Source organism: Mytilus edulis, chromosome 6, assembly GCF_963676685.1.
Source record: "Mytilus edulis chromosome 6, xbMytEdul2.2, whole genome shotgun sequence".
NCBI lineage: Eukaryota > Metazoa > Mollusca > Bivalvia > Mytilida > Mytilidae > Mytilus > Mytilus edulis.
Genome location: NC_092349.1, coordinates 10,498,669 through 10,514,855, shown reverse-complemented (window position 1 = coordinate 10,514,855; position 16,187 = coordinate 10,498,669). Strand labels below are relative to the sequence as shown.

Here is a 16,187-nt window from a genome sequence, read left to right as displayed (position 1 = left end):
ATAGTTTATGAATTTAATAAATGTTTAGAAACTTTAACTATAACTGCATGTAATGTGAATTGAAGTCCATTTAGTCCATTTATAAGTAAAATACAGATACACAGGTACCTACCAAATTTTAACAAAATTTCCTTCAAAATACTAGCTCTTGATCATAAATAAACTTCTATCCAAGTTTGGAACAAATCCAAAATAGTATAAGAAAGTTATTAAAATTTTAAAACCTTTAACCTCAGAGTGAATGTGTTGTTTTCTGGCAGAAAATCTAAGTCCATATAAAAGTAAAATACAGAAAAAATGGAGGATAATACCAATCAAAAAAACAAACTAGTGAGTACTATTTGTCAACAGGGTAAGGGCATCCTGCTATACATGCATGCTAGTGGTCCTGTTAATTTATGTATCATTGTCATTTTGCTTAGTTTCTTTAATTTGTTACCTACTCGACATCGGACTCATACTTCTTTTTAACTGAGTTTTACTGTGCTTATTGCTATGTGTTTCTTTATTTTACATTGGCTAAAGGTATAGGGGAGGGTTGAGATCTCACAAAACATGTTTAACTCAGTCGCATTTTTGCACCTGTCCCAGGTTAGGAGCCTCTGGCCTTTGTAAACCTTGTATGTTTCTTAATTTTAGTTAATTTATATGTTTGCAAGTCAAGTGTGGTGTCCTTTTCACTGAACTAGTACACAATTTTATTTAGGGACCAGCTGAGGTCCACCCCTTGGGTGTGAAAATTTCTCTCTGCATTGAAGACCCATTGTGGACTTGGGCTGTTGTCTGCTTTTTGGTCGGGTTGATGTCTCTTTGACACATCCCCCATTTCCATTCTCAACTTTATTATCTGCCAATGTGAATAAGGAAAAGGATGCAATTGGTAAATTTAACAGCAGAAGACTAATCTAAGATCTACAGATCAAACATGGTCAGCACAAAAGCATGTGTCTGTGAGTTGAAACACACACACTGTATCAACAACCAAACTATGATGGCAGCCGTTAAGTATTTGAAGTGTCAATTTCAGTTGTTGTTCATCATAGTCATAATCATATATCATTTCAAACACTTTATATAAATTCAAACACTAACTTAAATGGTTTTTATTTTGAAAGTCTAGCACTTCTGAATGTTTTAGTTTTGTCATTCTATAATAACACAAAATAGCACTAGAACAACACTGAATCACCCATCCTCCAATTTCTTGAAACTATGATTACCATGGCAATGGTTTCTGTTCAACAGCTGTCTGATTGGCATGTCATTTTTCCGTATTTGTTTTGATCTTGTCAAATAAGGTTAAATTTGATCCATGATTCCCAAATCACTACCAGTATATTGTCATTTTTCAATTGTCTCCAATTGTTCCTGGTATTCAGTGAATAGTCTTTGAAGTTGTAGATTTGAGCCAATGTTTGGTAAAATTCCATGAAGTAGTTCTCTCTTTTTCATACCCTTTAAAATGATAAAAATAAAATAAACATGTCATTAATAAAGCTTTAACAACACAAGATTGGGAAAGCATGTAAAAGGTAATATTTCCACAAAATCCTCCATATCTTTCATGGATTTAAAGTTCTGCATATTTTAGCAGAGCACCCAATCAGATTTTTGTAAAATAAATATTCAGACTTTTTATTGAGCCCATTGGTATTTCTGACAAACAACCTGTACTGTTCTGAAAGTAACTCTGTCCGTATTACATGTATAAGTTTATCTTTGTAAAAATGATATTACATAGAACAAATCCCTTTGACCAAATATCTGTTTTTCATTGGAATTTATCAAGTTTGTCAAATGACACTAAGACAGCGAGCTTTTCAATCTAAACATAATTATGTTTGACATTTTGTTTCAATATCTACATCAAGTGTTGGTCATTGTAGTTTTTCTTTGTAAATCTATTTTTTTAGAGATTAAGGTGGTACCTAACACTACAGGGAGATAACTCTGTAAAATCAGCAGAACGTTTTTATGACGTTGTATTCATATGGGAATATTAAGCTTCTCAATGATCAAAATAAGTGTTTGTCAAACTGTTATAAGACCATTGTAATTTTTCTGATTAAACAGTTGGTTCAAATTTTTTGAAATTTTTATATTTTTGTCAAAGGGTCAAAGTAAATACTTTGTCAAAATTTTAAGAAAATTAAACGAGCCAAATTAATTTTAGTTAAAGTGTTAGGTACCACCTTAAAAGTGTTTGTTGTACTGTTCATTTCTAGGGTTGCTGTTATCCTTTTTGCATTGTATTAAAATCTTGATGATGATGATAATGAGTGGCTGCTTAGCAGCTTAAGTCTAGCGGCAAATTAATATTAATATTCACGACAAGAACATGCTAATGTGAAATGAATATGATATGAATATTAACCCTGCCTAGTACAAGACTGACCCGATGAGCCTGTTTTTAATCCCCAGGCTGTTTTAGCCTTGCTACATTGGGATGCTTTATATTATTTTACTTGGTTAAACAATTTCAGCGACACTATAATTATTTTTAGGGTCTTGAACTAGTAGAATGTAGTAATTCCAAGATGATGACATTTGACTTATTTACAGGCTACACTTATCAGAAAGTACAGTATCCATTTTAACTTTAATATAACTGTAACTTACCAGGATGTATGAATCCCAGGATGAGGAACCTTTTGACTTGTACACTGGTCCTAATAAATCATCACATACTTCCCGTATTTTTGTTTCCAAACCTGCAATTATTAATACTGTGTCATATAAAGAGCTCTATATTTACACAAATGTAAGAGACCATACTATTTTACACAAATGTAAGAGACCACACTATTTTATACAAATGTAAGAGACCATACTATTTTTACACAAATGTAAGAGACCATACTATTTTTACATCACATTCCAGTAGAGAGTGTTATTATCAGATGTATGTCATTTAATTTTGTTTGTTTCATTGGTTGAGTTGTTTGGTATGGATTTACTCATTTAAATATATGTTATCATTTTCATTTGATGTACATATTATAAAAACACTGACATTTTTGTGAAATTGCATCAGTAACAATGATTAAGTCACATAATTTGCATTCCCCTAATTTCTATGGAAATTGACCAAAGGAAAAGGGTGTTTGAATAACAAAGTGAAAGATTTTTGTTAAAAAAATATCCCCAACAAATTTTGTTTGCAGTTGATTATACTATCTTATCTGTATACTTTCATTGTCGAAATTTTTACTCTAGTCTTGATTTCCTTTTTCTTTTTTCAAATTAGTAATACCCCAAAGGTAAAACTACGATCAATGTTTCCAAGGTGTACAATGATCTCCATAGTAACATATTTACCTTCTTTTGCTAAATATCTGACATAAGTCTGTAACCAGAATTTGTACTCTGACCCTGACTGTAACGAAAGACTAGCTGCCATCTGACTTTCTAAATGGTTTATAGTGGTCACCTGCTGCAGGCTCTGGTCAACACTGAAAATTCTTCCTCCCTGCATACCCAGTCTGAAAGGAGAGGCAAAAAAGTTTACATTGATATACTAGGGGCAAACACTGAAAATTCTACCTCCTTGCATACCCAGTCTGAAAGGAGAGACAAAATTTTACGTTACAAGGGGCAAAGATTGAAAATTCTACGTCCTTGCATACCCAATCTGAAAGGAGAAACAAAATCTTACTTGGATATACAAGGATCAACATTAAAATTTCCTCCCTGCATACCAAGTCTCAAAGGAGACAAAAGTATATGTAGAATGAATGTCTTATAACTTCACCTTTAAACTGAATAACCTGTAAAAATGATTTAGAAAAACATTGCAATTCCTATTAAAAATTATTCAAGTACAATGAGTGATCCCTTTCATGTAATGCTGAAACAGCTCTGCAAGTCATGTTTTTTCTTCTTCAAATACATAATAAATTGTAAAAAAGCAAAGCAGGATCAAGCCATACTTATTAATTATGTATGCTTAAGATACCAACAGCCTTGGGTTGTCTGCCAGATCTTTTATTACTCTTACCTATTGCTGGATGAAGCTAAGGAGGCAAGTGGCCCTGGTTTGTCTACCAAAACTGGTGGTGTACAACTATGGTGATCAGAACTGTGGTGTATAACATCTTGTTTATCATACAGTAGAATCCTGAAGAAGTATAAACAAAAACAAAAAATAATTTAAAAACCTTTAAGAGCATGCTCACATACACCACGCTTCTTTGTCACTGAGCAAACAAAATCTCACCAGATTCCTAAGTTCAAAGACTACAAAATTTAACTGATAAATACATCTTGTGGATATGTACATCTACATAGTATGTCCTTATTAACTACAAAATTCTTCTTGTGTGTTTATAGAGGAGTTGCGATTACAAACTGTTTATATTTAGGCCAAGTTCTATGTTCAAAGAAGCATAACAAATTTAAATTATATTTTTCTGTCAATATGCACATCTATATAGCATGTCTACAAAGTTTCATTAAATTCTGTTGAGTTGTTTCAAAGGAGTTGCGATGAGTCAAACAGGAATGAGGGATGGTCTCTGTTGTGTGGGGTATAACAATGAATTAAATATCATAATTCAAAGTCCAAAATGAAAACAATGTTCAAACCTATTTAAAGATATATAGACAATAACTGTTTAGTATTTTTACATATCAGCTGTATTTCTACATACGAGGCTAAGAAACAGGAGTCGGTTTCACAAAAATACTTACGACTAAGATTGATCGTAAGTATACTGATTTGTTCATGACTTACAATCAATCTTTAATAGTCACAATTTTTTTTGTGAAACAAACTACTCCTTTTACTCCTGTTTCGAGCCGAGGACAAATACAGCTGATATTTAAAGACACTAAACAGTTATTGTCGTTATCCTGCAATAAATTTTGTACATTTTTTTCCAATCCCAATCATTGAATTTGTTTTTGAATGAAATGAACATAAATTAAACACTCATATTGCCAAAAGTAACCTTTTCTGCTTTTGAGAAGCTATATCTTCTAAGTATTTTCCAAGTGGGTACACACACTTGAAGCTACATTATAAAACTACCATATCTAAATTTCATTCGATTTAAGCGACATCTAACATCATTAGATACATGCTTTAAGTTTAGACACTATCAAGAGATGATTAGGTATTATACTTGTTTGACTCAATAGTAGGAGCCAAGCAGAGTTCAATTAAGTGTAGAATTTAACGTACAACTTAACAGCAGATGACATCTAACGAATAATTATAGGACTGAAATTTAACTCTTCAGCGGATGATCTCAGAATGTGAGTAGAATTGAAAATTTACTCACTGGAAATGATTAGATGAAGTATGTATAAAAATTATTAGATTAATTAACCTACCAGCAGCCTAGATCAGGTGAGTATGTGAAGGATTTATGAGTAGATATAGAAACTGTAGGTGCTCCATCAGCAGTAACAAATGCCCTAACTATATGGTCATCTCCTGTCAAAATACAAAGTTAATTTCATTAAAGATATATCTAAATTATTTAAATCATATGCTTCTTAAAAAAAAAGTATGAAATTCTTGTTTCGAGAGTAATCTTCTTTAATAGAAGTGTTGTAATTTTGTAATGCAAGAGAGCAATAAATTAATTAGAACCTCTTTAGCTTACAATCATCATGAAATAAATGTAAATAATGGATTCAGATGGATCAGAATAAAAACATGTCTTCAACCTTTACAATTCAAGTTATAATATTACAGCCAAATGCATGATCTATCAAATGTATGTGACCTTTATTGAATTTAAACCTTAGATAAGTGACATGGTTATGTCTGGTCCCTCTTATTGAGCTTTGATCACAAAATCATTTTGTGTAGTGTGCTACAGGTTAGGCCACAATTAAAAATATTTCAGTTTGCCCAAACCCGACCCATGATGACTGGGTGTGGGTAGGTAGGTAGGCAAATTCTTTTTTTTTTTTTTTATCCGAATTTGCATGAAAATATTAAAAGATCTTAAAACAGTATATCTTTTTTTTCTCTGTCAAATCTTTGTAGAGACAGCCAAAAGCCATGAATTTAAAACCTCTATAAATAAATTAGTTTACTATATGATTTGTATCCTGAGATGTTTATAACCCTGACAGTTGCTAACTGTGTGAAAGGGCTGTTGGATTTGTGAAGTGATTTTCAACAGTTCCATCAACACGAAGTTTGTGTAAAAAAATATCAGCTGATTTTGTAATGATTAAATTTGTTTGCAGTTTTTAAATCCTATTTCTATTAAAATAGATTAAATGTCCGAAAATATTTATATGAATTATTATCTACCATCCTTAGTTTGTGTCTTTTTTATGTTTTGAAAAAAAAATTATATTTTACATTATCACACAGGTAAACTAATTTGGCTATAAATAGATCATAAGATGTTCTGTAGAATCTCCAAACTAAAAACGTATTTGTTATAATTTTATTTCTTTAAATAATCAAGTTTAATTTTTTGAAAATAATCGTTATTGATAAAATATAATTGCATAAAGTTAACGTTTTCTGAAGGCTTTATTTTTAGGTCATGGTTCTAGAGGCTTCCTCACAAATTGTATAAAAATCCAATATGGCGTCCATAACAATGTTTTTACTTTTGCACATGTGAAAAAATATTTCTGACAAAAGTCAGATTTCTCTTGTCAAAAGGGATTTATATTTATATTGCAATAAATTATTCAGAAGGAGTTACATTCAGTTAAGATTATATTTCTGATTCTGTGAGCAATTATAGTTTTATCAAATTCTCCCAAACTGCAACGTACTGACTGTCTAATGAGACTTGTAAATTTGAACTATTTGAATAAAAGGGCATCTAATTTACATGATAAAGGAAGATTATAATTAAAGACAACAATTTATCAAGAAATAATTCCTTTTTATTCAGTAAAAACAAAATCTTCTTGCAAGATTGTAAATTCGCAACTTCCGGATCCATTTCCTGTCAGAATAACATTGAAAATATTCAATTGCACATGGTTTTGAACAAATCTACCTGAATATTCTTATCAGATATTCGATAACACGATGAAATTAACATTGAGCATATAGCTAAGGGTTTGGTAGTACAAACAACTACAGCGTAAAAAAACTGTGCCACTTCACATGTTTTACTTCTTTACGTTCGTTAAATCAGAAGATAAAAACAGAGAACATGGAATATCGATTGACTGTGTCTCTTATACGCTTTCTTTTAATCTTATTCACAGTTACTTTCAAACGCACAAAGACGACAAACATTAAGTTTTGTACAATGACGGAGCGGACCCAATATAAATCCGAAAAAAAAAATTTCTTCCAAAAAACGTCAAAAAAAGAATTTGAGTCGTCGGGTTTATTTTGGGTCGGTCGCGTTTGGGCAAACATACAATCTTTTTATTTTGGCCTTAAACTTTAAAAAAATGGTGGATAACTGACACACTTGACAGTGTTTGTTCACCTAATTTCATAAAGCTTTGCCTAATGATTTTTTTTAAATTCAGATCTTTATTGCTCTGAAAGGCTTCTTTCAATAGTAGGAGCCAGACAGAGATCAATTAAGAGTATAATTTAATTTGCAAATTGTATTAAATATTGAGTGCTAAAACTTATAAAGGGGCAGCAAAACCTCTATTTCAAATATGAGCTGGTGTAGATATTATGTACATTAATCTATGGAGCAGTTTTATTTTAAGACTTCAAACCTACCTGACATGACAGTCATAAGAGATTCGTTTCTTATCACAGCTTTACTTTTCTGTACATTCCTGAAATAAACAGGTGTTAAAAAATAAAAGAACAGTTTTCAACCTCATTTTTGAAGTTTTTTTTGTTATGAAATATCAATGAAAATGCTTTAGCATATTGCTTATAAATTTATTAAATGATAACAATTCTTATATCTAATCGCCATTTGTTTTTGTCTTACTCGCAAACCTATTATCTATGTTTAATGTTTTACCTGAAGTTGGATAGTTATGGATACTCTGGACAACAATTTTCATGGATTAAATGGGTGAAGGTGAATCAAAAATCTAAGGTTCAATTTTCCTTAGTCTTGTAAATGTAACATTGTATGCTGCCTTAAGCTTTGGCAAAACTACAAAATCCTAAATTTACAAAATTACAATTATTGCCTCAATCCAAAATATCGAAAGAAATCCATGGTGCACAATCAAAATTTCAAATAACAAGTTTATATGGTTACCACAACATATTTTTTTTTGTTTTTTTGCCTTACCATACAAAAAGATTTCCTTTTTGTGTGATTGCCATTAAATACTGCCTACAGCTGGTTAAGCGAGACACTGGAGAATTTAACATTAAGCTTGGAAGCAATTTTCTTCCCGTATTAGAAAATATATGTATTGACGAATCTTCACAAGCTGTACATGTCAGAAACCTGTCAAAGAAAAACAGAAATTAATATTAGGTACTACACATTAAATGTCAGAACCCATTCCATTATTGGTTGTAACTTTAGTTATTCTTGTTCACATAATTCTGCCAAAAAACTCTGTTCAGTGCATACAACTGAACATAAGACAGTAAATGTTTAATTTCTATGGTAGATCTATTTTATTGATATTACCCCAAAGAATTTTGCTTAAACCAAATGGCTATATTAAACTTGTAGGGAGGTAAAAGTTTAATTTGTCTTTGTTTAGAAGGCCTCATTATGACTTTGAAAAGAACAGGAATAAAACCACTGTTCCTTTGTGTGTTATTATTTTTGCTGTACATGTACTGATTTTGTGTCATGGGTCGATACCCCATTTTCTTTCATTCTATTATCAGACTTTATAAAACATATATGATTCTTTGACTACAAGACTCTACTAGATTTTCATTCTGTATTTTTTTATAATTCTTTTTTTAAATTAACTTTCATCAGAAACACTCAATCACCAAAAATGTAAAGACAAAGATGTATAAATGCCTGAATACATGAGGATCTATAAATCTATAATCGAATCTATTGAGTTATCATACAATATTGAATTACTTACTTGGTCCCAGTAACAGCTAAAATTCTTGATGTAAAAACCTGTTCCCATAGCAATGTACCATCACAGACAGATTTGATCTTATGAAGGGAGTTAACTCCAGTTTTAACATCATTCTCCACTTCCAATGTGATGACATCATCTGCACCAGGTTTGCCAGTGATCTGAAATTATATTATGTTCTTCAATGTTTGGTTTCAACAATTTTTCATACATTTAAGGGGTGATCCACAACTAGTATATGTGTAAGGCAAATAATTTCATGTACAATTGTACAATTAGACAAATAAACAGATTATAAAAAAGATGTGGTATGATTGCAAATGAGACAACTCTTCAAATTAGACCAAATGACACAGAAATCAACAACTATAGGTCTCAAAAGTTGAAAGATCAGGAAAACTGACAGCAATCAAATTTTATCTCTTACAACAGGTAACCTATAACTTGCATTTCCATGGATATTTGATTGCATGGTTTATCAATTGGCCGTTTCAGAATCTAAAGCATCATGGGTAATTTCATTGTTCGTACCCCAAAGTGAAAATAACGTTACGTCATTGGTTGAATTTCCACTGTTTTTAACGTTTTAAACCAATCAAAACGCTTTGGTGTACGCTTTTGAAAATATTACCCAGGATGCATTAGATTCTGAAACGGCGAATTGCTGCTTGCAAATTCTATAGAATATTTGCTATTCGTAGAACATTTTTATTTGTGGGTCTGCTGTATCCACAAAAAACACGATAATCAACATAATACATTTTCAAGTAATTTCAGAGGTTGTAGTGAACAAAATGGTGAAGGTATATTACTTTATACAAGATATTTGCTGTGAGGAAATGCCACTGACAAGAGTTTTGGTGAAATGAACATTATATTGTCTAAAATGTAAGATATTGTTTCCTAATTCATATGAAACTATGTATAGAATAAAGGAAATGCCATTAAGCTTACATTTATAAATAGAAATAATAAATAAACATAGCTCATCTATCACCAGTTTTATTCATTTACTTTGTACATCTTCTTTTGTCCAAGGAAATAATTACAGCAGTAAACTCAAACTTTCATGAAAATTAAGGTTCAAGCAATATTCCTTTTATGAATAATAATTTTAAATAAATACTTACCACTTTGTTAAAATTCTTCTGAGACGTTGGTATGGAAAGTTTGAGATCAGAAGATGCAGCAACGAGCCGTATAGTCTCCTTCTCAACTGGAGGCTAAAATATACAAAATACCATTAATAATTATACCAACATACTTGAAAAGTCAACGTTTTGCAAAAATTGTCTCATAATTGATAATATCACCCAAATTCTATTAAACAGGACATATACATGTATGATTGTCATTTATTGGTGTGGTTCTTAAGTGTTCAAAAGAATTTCTCATTTCTTGGTTTTTTAAATTGATAAGAATGCTGGTTTTCCTGTTTAAATTGTTTTACACTAGTCATTATGATGCCCTTTATAGCTTGATGTTTGTTGTAGGTCAATGATCTGTGTTGAAGGCCATACTTTGACCAATAATAAAAAAACTTTTTATACATTGTGACATGGATGGAGAGTTGCCTAATAAAAGTATTTCCACTTTTTTGGTAATTAGCTGCATCTTAGATCTACTCCGAGTCACTTTTGAAGTCAAACAAGGATCACTTTTTAACTATGACGTCAAATATTTTGCATTATGATGTAAAAGTTTACAGGAACCTGTGTGATTTTACGTAATGGTGGACAAATTTGCACACAAGTGTAAATACGTCTATTGGAACTCAAACCACTTTTTTTCTTATCTATATATATAGATGGTATTAATATTTGTCTCATGTTGAAAAAAAATTCAGCCATCAGTAATTTTTTCTGGTGGTATTGTGCTATTGTGTTGCCGTCTTGTATGACCCATATCTCTTCTTTATTGATATTAACTTCTTTAAACTTTCTTTTTGGCTAGTTATTATATGTTAAATTGATCCAACTTATTGTGTACTATACATATATGGATATCTATATTTGTTTTTCTTTTTGGACTGTTTCTTTGTTAATATCAATGACACTTGCATTAAAATGCATTAGATATTTGAACAAATATTGTAGATTCTTTTTCTTCATATTCTTTAAGAACTTAAATAGTTCTCATTAATGTTTTTTATCTCATTGTTTGTATTGTATTATGATAATTATGGATGTAGTAATGGGGCCCATTATTGGAAATAAGATATCTTCTTCTTCTTCTATACTCACAGGAGGCATTTGAACAAGTGGAGCTGGTTTTTCTTTCTTTGCTCTCGCTTTACTGTGACCTCCTTCATGTTTTCTTTTTATCCCACCTAACTTTAACTTGTCCTTGACTTTTTCTTTATCGGGCCTGAAAGAGAATTAATGAAATAGATTACATGAAAATCAATCATCTTGATGTTCAGTGCTTTAAAGTGACAGAATGGACTTCTTGCCAGTGTTCAGAGTGAAAAGTATAATTTTTTGTGGAATTCAAACTCATTGGTACTCATACTACATCTTCTTACATCTATCATAAGTCAAATTTGATTATATAGCTAAACAATCCTGTCATCATTACCAAATATATAGATTTTCTACCCACCAGCATTCATTGTGAAAAATCATCAAAAAGAATTATAGTGTGGTGTACTTACCTAGCAAAACACATTACTGAACTGGTGTTAGAAACTTATTTTGCTTGCTCAGATTTAAGAATCAAATGGGCATATTTGTGGGCATTATTCATGTGGATATACTTTGTTGATTTTTTCAAACTCAGGAAGTACCCACATCAATTCTTCGGACAAGTAAAAGACAACTGCATTTTTAAAAAAAGAATCTGCAAGGGAGGAAAATGTCTGAAGGCCAAAAGGAAAATAAAATATCTGACATTGCCTAAGAATTACCTATCAGGGGTATTAAGACTGGATTTGGGTTTATCTATTTTTTCTTTGTCTTTCTGTTTTTCTTTCACTGTACTTTCAGATTTTGATACCAGTGCAGACATGGGCTGAAAAAAGAAGAGCTCATAATACAAAAATATCAATATACATGTACTCTTAAGTGCATTAATAATTTGCTGACTATTTCTATAGCAGAAAGGCACTCTCAGGGTGTAAGAATAAAGATAACTTAAGTTGATTATCAACTTCTTTTATTGATTGTTTGATTTTAGGTGTCTAATGCCATTTTAAGCACTATTGGCCAGATTGTGGTGGTCAGTTTTGAATGAAAGAGGAAACTAGAGTCCCCTGAGAGTACCAAAACATTTGGCAGGAAAACAATCCAAGCTGTTTAAGATTGGTTGATATAGTTTGACATTTGATTAGGTCAGGTGTTTATGGAGTTTCTCCTTTTTGAATATACCTTCAAGTTTAGTAAATTAGTGAATCCCTCTTTTTCTTACTTACCTGTATGCTTAGACTTATAAAAACTTTAGATTTTTCTTAATACTTCTTTTTCTGTCCTTACCTGTATGCTTGGACTTATAAAAACTTTAGAAGTATAAGAAGTATCAGATTCTGATGTACTGGATTTCTTTTCAGGTTGGCCCACTTTTGGTGTGGAGACTGTAGGAGTGCCAGACTGGATACCTGTCTGTGGTGGTGATGACAGGCTCAGTGAGAGGGATGATTTAGACTGTGGAGAAATGAAACCAGGTCCTGTAATGATATCTTGTTTCTCAACAACAATCTTACTGGCCTCTTTTGTTGTTTCGAACATAATGTCACCTGACTGGTTTGATTTTGCTGAGAACGGCAAGGGAACATCACTGAAAATAAATAAAATATATAAGATATATGTTTATAAAGTATCTACTTAAAAGATATACATCAAAGACCAGTTCAACTAATTCCCTCTGAATTTGTACTTGATGGTTCAGTTTATTTACCAATAAGAAATCTGTATCATGATGTTAATTTACAATAAAACCAGGCTCAATCCACCATTTTCTACATTTGAAAATGCCTGTACCAAGTGAGGAATATGACAGTTGTTGTCCATTCGTTTGGTGTGTTTTATCTTTTGATTTTGTCATTTGATTAGGGACTTTCCGTTTTGAATTTTCCTCGGAGTTCAGTATTTTTGTGATTTTACTTTTTAATGATAAAAGTTCAGTAATCCTATAAAAGAATACATGCATAAATAGTTATCTAATAAGTTTTTATTGATATGAATATTTTCACCTGGATTTTTCCCATTTGGGTGTAAAACAATGCAGAAACAGGGCATCTGTTTATTTGTGCATAATGTATAAATATGCAACCTAATCAGGTTAGAAATGGCCTCTTATAGTTAGAGTGAAACCCTTTCTGCAGGTTTAAAAAAAATATTGTACAACAACTCTTAGAAAGGTTTGCAAGTTGTCTATCAATTTTTTTCTGATCCTACAAATTCAAATTCAAATTCAAATATATATTTTATGTCCACAAGGAGCAGAATAGATATTTTAAATCTATACTACTTAAGGAATACCGTAGACTGATTTCATTGAGCTGCAACTTCTCTGAAACTATACAAAGTGTTTTTTACTTCCTTAATTTGTTTTTGTAACAATCTTTTTCCTCAAAAAACACCAATTTTAGAGAAAATATACAAATTTGCAGACTGTTATTGATCTGCGTCTTATACACTTTTGTGCATGCTTAGTCAACATACTGCCAGCAAAATTTAAAAACTCTTTGTTTCAACACTTGCTCAAATGTACCGAGATTTTGCAGCCATCTTCAAATAATCTGTCTATTGATACCTACCCTATATTAACATCTAGTTGAGGTGCTAGAAAGATAGGGGTAATTCTTCTTCTTCCATCTTTTGTCTTTGTTTCTATCTGCTTCTCTGTTGGCTGTAATAAATAACACTTAACTTTCAAATGATTTTTTTTTTTGAAAATTCAAATATGTTTTCAAAGAATAAGATGATTCAATCAAATTTGATACGGAATTTTAATAAAATTCCAAACATAAAAGTTATCTACAAATACAAACATTGTCTCACCAGCATAAATTGGCCTAATAAACCTTATAAAATGTTAAGCACTTATCTAAGTGAAAAGACCAATCTAAGATATGAACACAGATACAAGACTTAATACATTAATAAATAAAGGGTTCCATTAAACACTGCCTCTTGCTTGAAATTTCTGTGAACAGTGTAAAAGTCAAACAGTGACTGCCAAAAATCAACTTTGTTTATCAGTCAGACAAAAAGAATAACAGAATTTATAATTTTGCTTCAAGTCAAATAATTTCCCTAAGATTTACAAAAGTCCATAGTTTTTTTTTTTTTTGCATTATCAAAAATGATCAATTATCAATCTAACTTTCAAAAAAACTCATGTAAAATTCTCAAATAGTTGCAGAGTTAACTTTAAAAAGCAAATGATGCTATATCACAAACAGATCTAGCTTACATTCCTGTTTTCAAATGCAAGATAAAGATTAAACATGAGTCTTTTTCTTGTGCTCACCTAATTTGTAAATAGAAAGTTTTTAAATGTGTATTTGATATCTGTTGGAGTTTATCTTAAAACTGTCTTAGTTATTTCTTGATGTGGTATAATCCTTTTGCAGTCATTAAGCATCCATGAATTCAATTTTAAAAAGTAATTAAAGAAAATAAAGACAGAAAAGTATTTCGTATGCACATAACTACAAGAAATAAAATATAAAAAAAAAATCAATTAAAAACAAAAACAGTTATTTCCCCTGAAAAACCATCTGCATTTATTTTGTTTGTCTTTACCAATAATCCATATATACCTCTACAAAGAATAGTACAAAATAATATTCTTATAAGAACTAATCATCCAGTGTATTTTTCTTAGCAAAGTAAAAACATTAAACTTAAAAAATAGAAAAAGAAAACACAAAATTTAACCATAGAATCATAGTGTGATAAAACTGTCGTTTATAATTACAAATCAAATTACTTAAATAGTACAGTTATCACCACTCCTGGTACTGGTATAACTCAGCCATGGACAGTCCCAAGCCTGTCTGAGAAATGAGGAGGAAGAAGGATATTAAACAATAAGGAAGAATTTAAAACTTATGCCCAAGAGTGGGTTTAAACTGTGTTTTTGAATAAAAAACCATTTATATAGAGAAATTCGAACATTTACCCTGGGGTTTTTTCATAAACCTTACAGGACAATTTCATGTTAATAACAGATTTTATTAAAAAAAAACTATCTTCAATTTTTATATGTTTATTTTCTGTTGTATACTATTTATTCTCTGGACCATGTGTTGTGTCTTGGGTCATGATAAAATCTTGACATTATAACTTTTTAGAAATATTTTAAATTTTAACCTTGGGCATGCAATTCCTTTAAAGCCCATTGAGCAGTGTTGGCAAGGGAGAACTTACAATGTCATTTTTCATATCATTTGCATCCCCAATGTAAGGGACATTACTCCAGATCCTCTGTATTAATCATTTAACTTCGATTTAAAAGTTACTGATAAGAAATGTAGTTGTGAGAATCCTTACTTTCCATATTTTTACATTGCAACGGGGCATAAGTCCCCCAAAAATAGTTCATAATTTCCATGGATATTTAGAAGTTCCTGATTCTATCTCTATCGAGATATTGCTTTTGTTAACCTTGGATAGATTTTATTGAAATTTTGTGTATATGAAAGTCTTTACAAGGTTGGTAGGAGGGACACCAACATTTACATATCTGAATTGCAATTTTCTGTTTGGAACCTCATATGTGAGACAGAAATGTTAAATTTTTGTAGTTCCAAAGCTTTGATCAACTTGTGGTGTATAAAATTCTATATGTCATAATTTTCCTTTTTTTTTTCTTTTCTCTAATTTAACACAGTAGACATAGTATTAAGCTAGAGTAACTTCCCCTGTAAAACCATCTCAAAGTATTTTCCTTGTCTTGATAAGTGGTCCAAATATACTCCTCCAGTAAATATTTCATCATACATCTCTTATCTTAACAAATCATTTAATATAATCTAACCTTATTGATAAAAAGATAAAACTTACAAATAAGAAAAGTACATAACAAAATTAAACCGTAACATCATATTACTGATAACAGTGTTATATTTAAATACAGGTCAAATTACAACAAATGTACAGTTAACACTACTGTGGGTTTTGTATAACTCAGCCTAGGACAGTTCCCAAGCCTGTCTGAAAAATGAGGAGGGACAAACTAAAGTATAATTAAAACCATAGCCGACAGCAGGA

The 16,187-nt window shown here is 30.9% G+C and overlaps 1 protein-coding gene across 1 annotated transcript in view; it reads right to left on the bottom strand.

Annotated features, from left to right (window-relative positions):
• Nucleotides 1–1,087: 1,087 nt before the first annotated feature.
• Nucleotides 1,088–16,187, bottom strand: part of LOC139527085 (protein HIRA-like) — a 54,713-nt gene continuing 39,613 nt past the window's right edge. The window contains exons 15-27 of the mRNA XM_071322354.1: nucleotides 13,727–13,818; nucleotides 12,444–12,744; nucleotides 11,879–11,982; nucleotides 11,217–11,340; nucleotides 10,104–10,196; nucleotides 8,974–9,134; nucleotides 8,205–8,366; nucleotides 7,673–7,731; nucleotides 5,335–5,437; nucleotides 3,998–4,117; nucleotides 3,319–3,482; nucleotides 2,620–2,711; nucleotides 1,088–1,455 (exon numbers count right to left, since the gene is read on the bottom strand). Of these exons, the coding sequence (XP_071178455.1) occupies nucleotides 1,342–1,455; nucleotides 2,620–2,711; nucleotides 3,319–3,482; nucleotides 3,998–4,117; nucleotides 5,335–5,437; nucleotides 7,673–7,731; nucleotides 8,205–8,366; nucleotides 8,974–9,134; nucleotides 10,104–10,196; nucleotides 11,217–11,340; nucleotides 11,879–11,982; nucleotides 12,444–12,744; nucleotides 13,727–13,818 (1,689 nt within the window). The 3' untranslated portion in view covers nucleotides 1,088–1,341. The remainder of the gene's footprint in view (nucleotides 1,456–2,619; nucleotides 2,712–3,318; nucleotides 3,483–3,997; nucleotides 4,118–5,334; nucleotides 5,438–7,672; nucleotides 7,732–8,204; nucleotides 8,367–8,973; nucleotides 9,135–10,103; nucleotides 10,197–11,216; nucleotides 11,341–11,878; nucleotides 11,983–12,443; nucleotides 12,745–13,726; nucleotides 13,819–16,187) is intronic.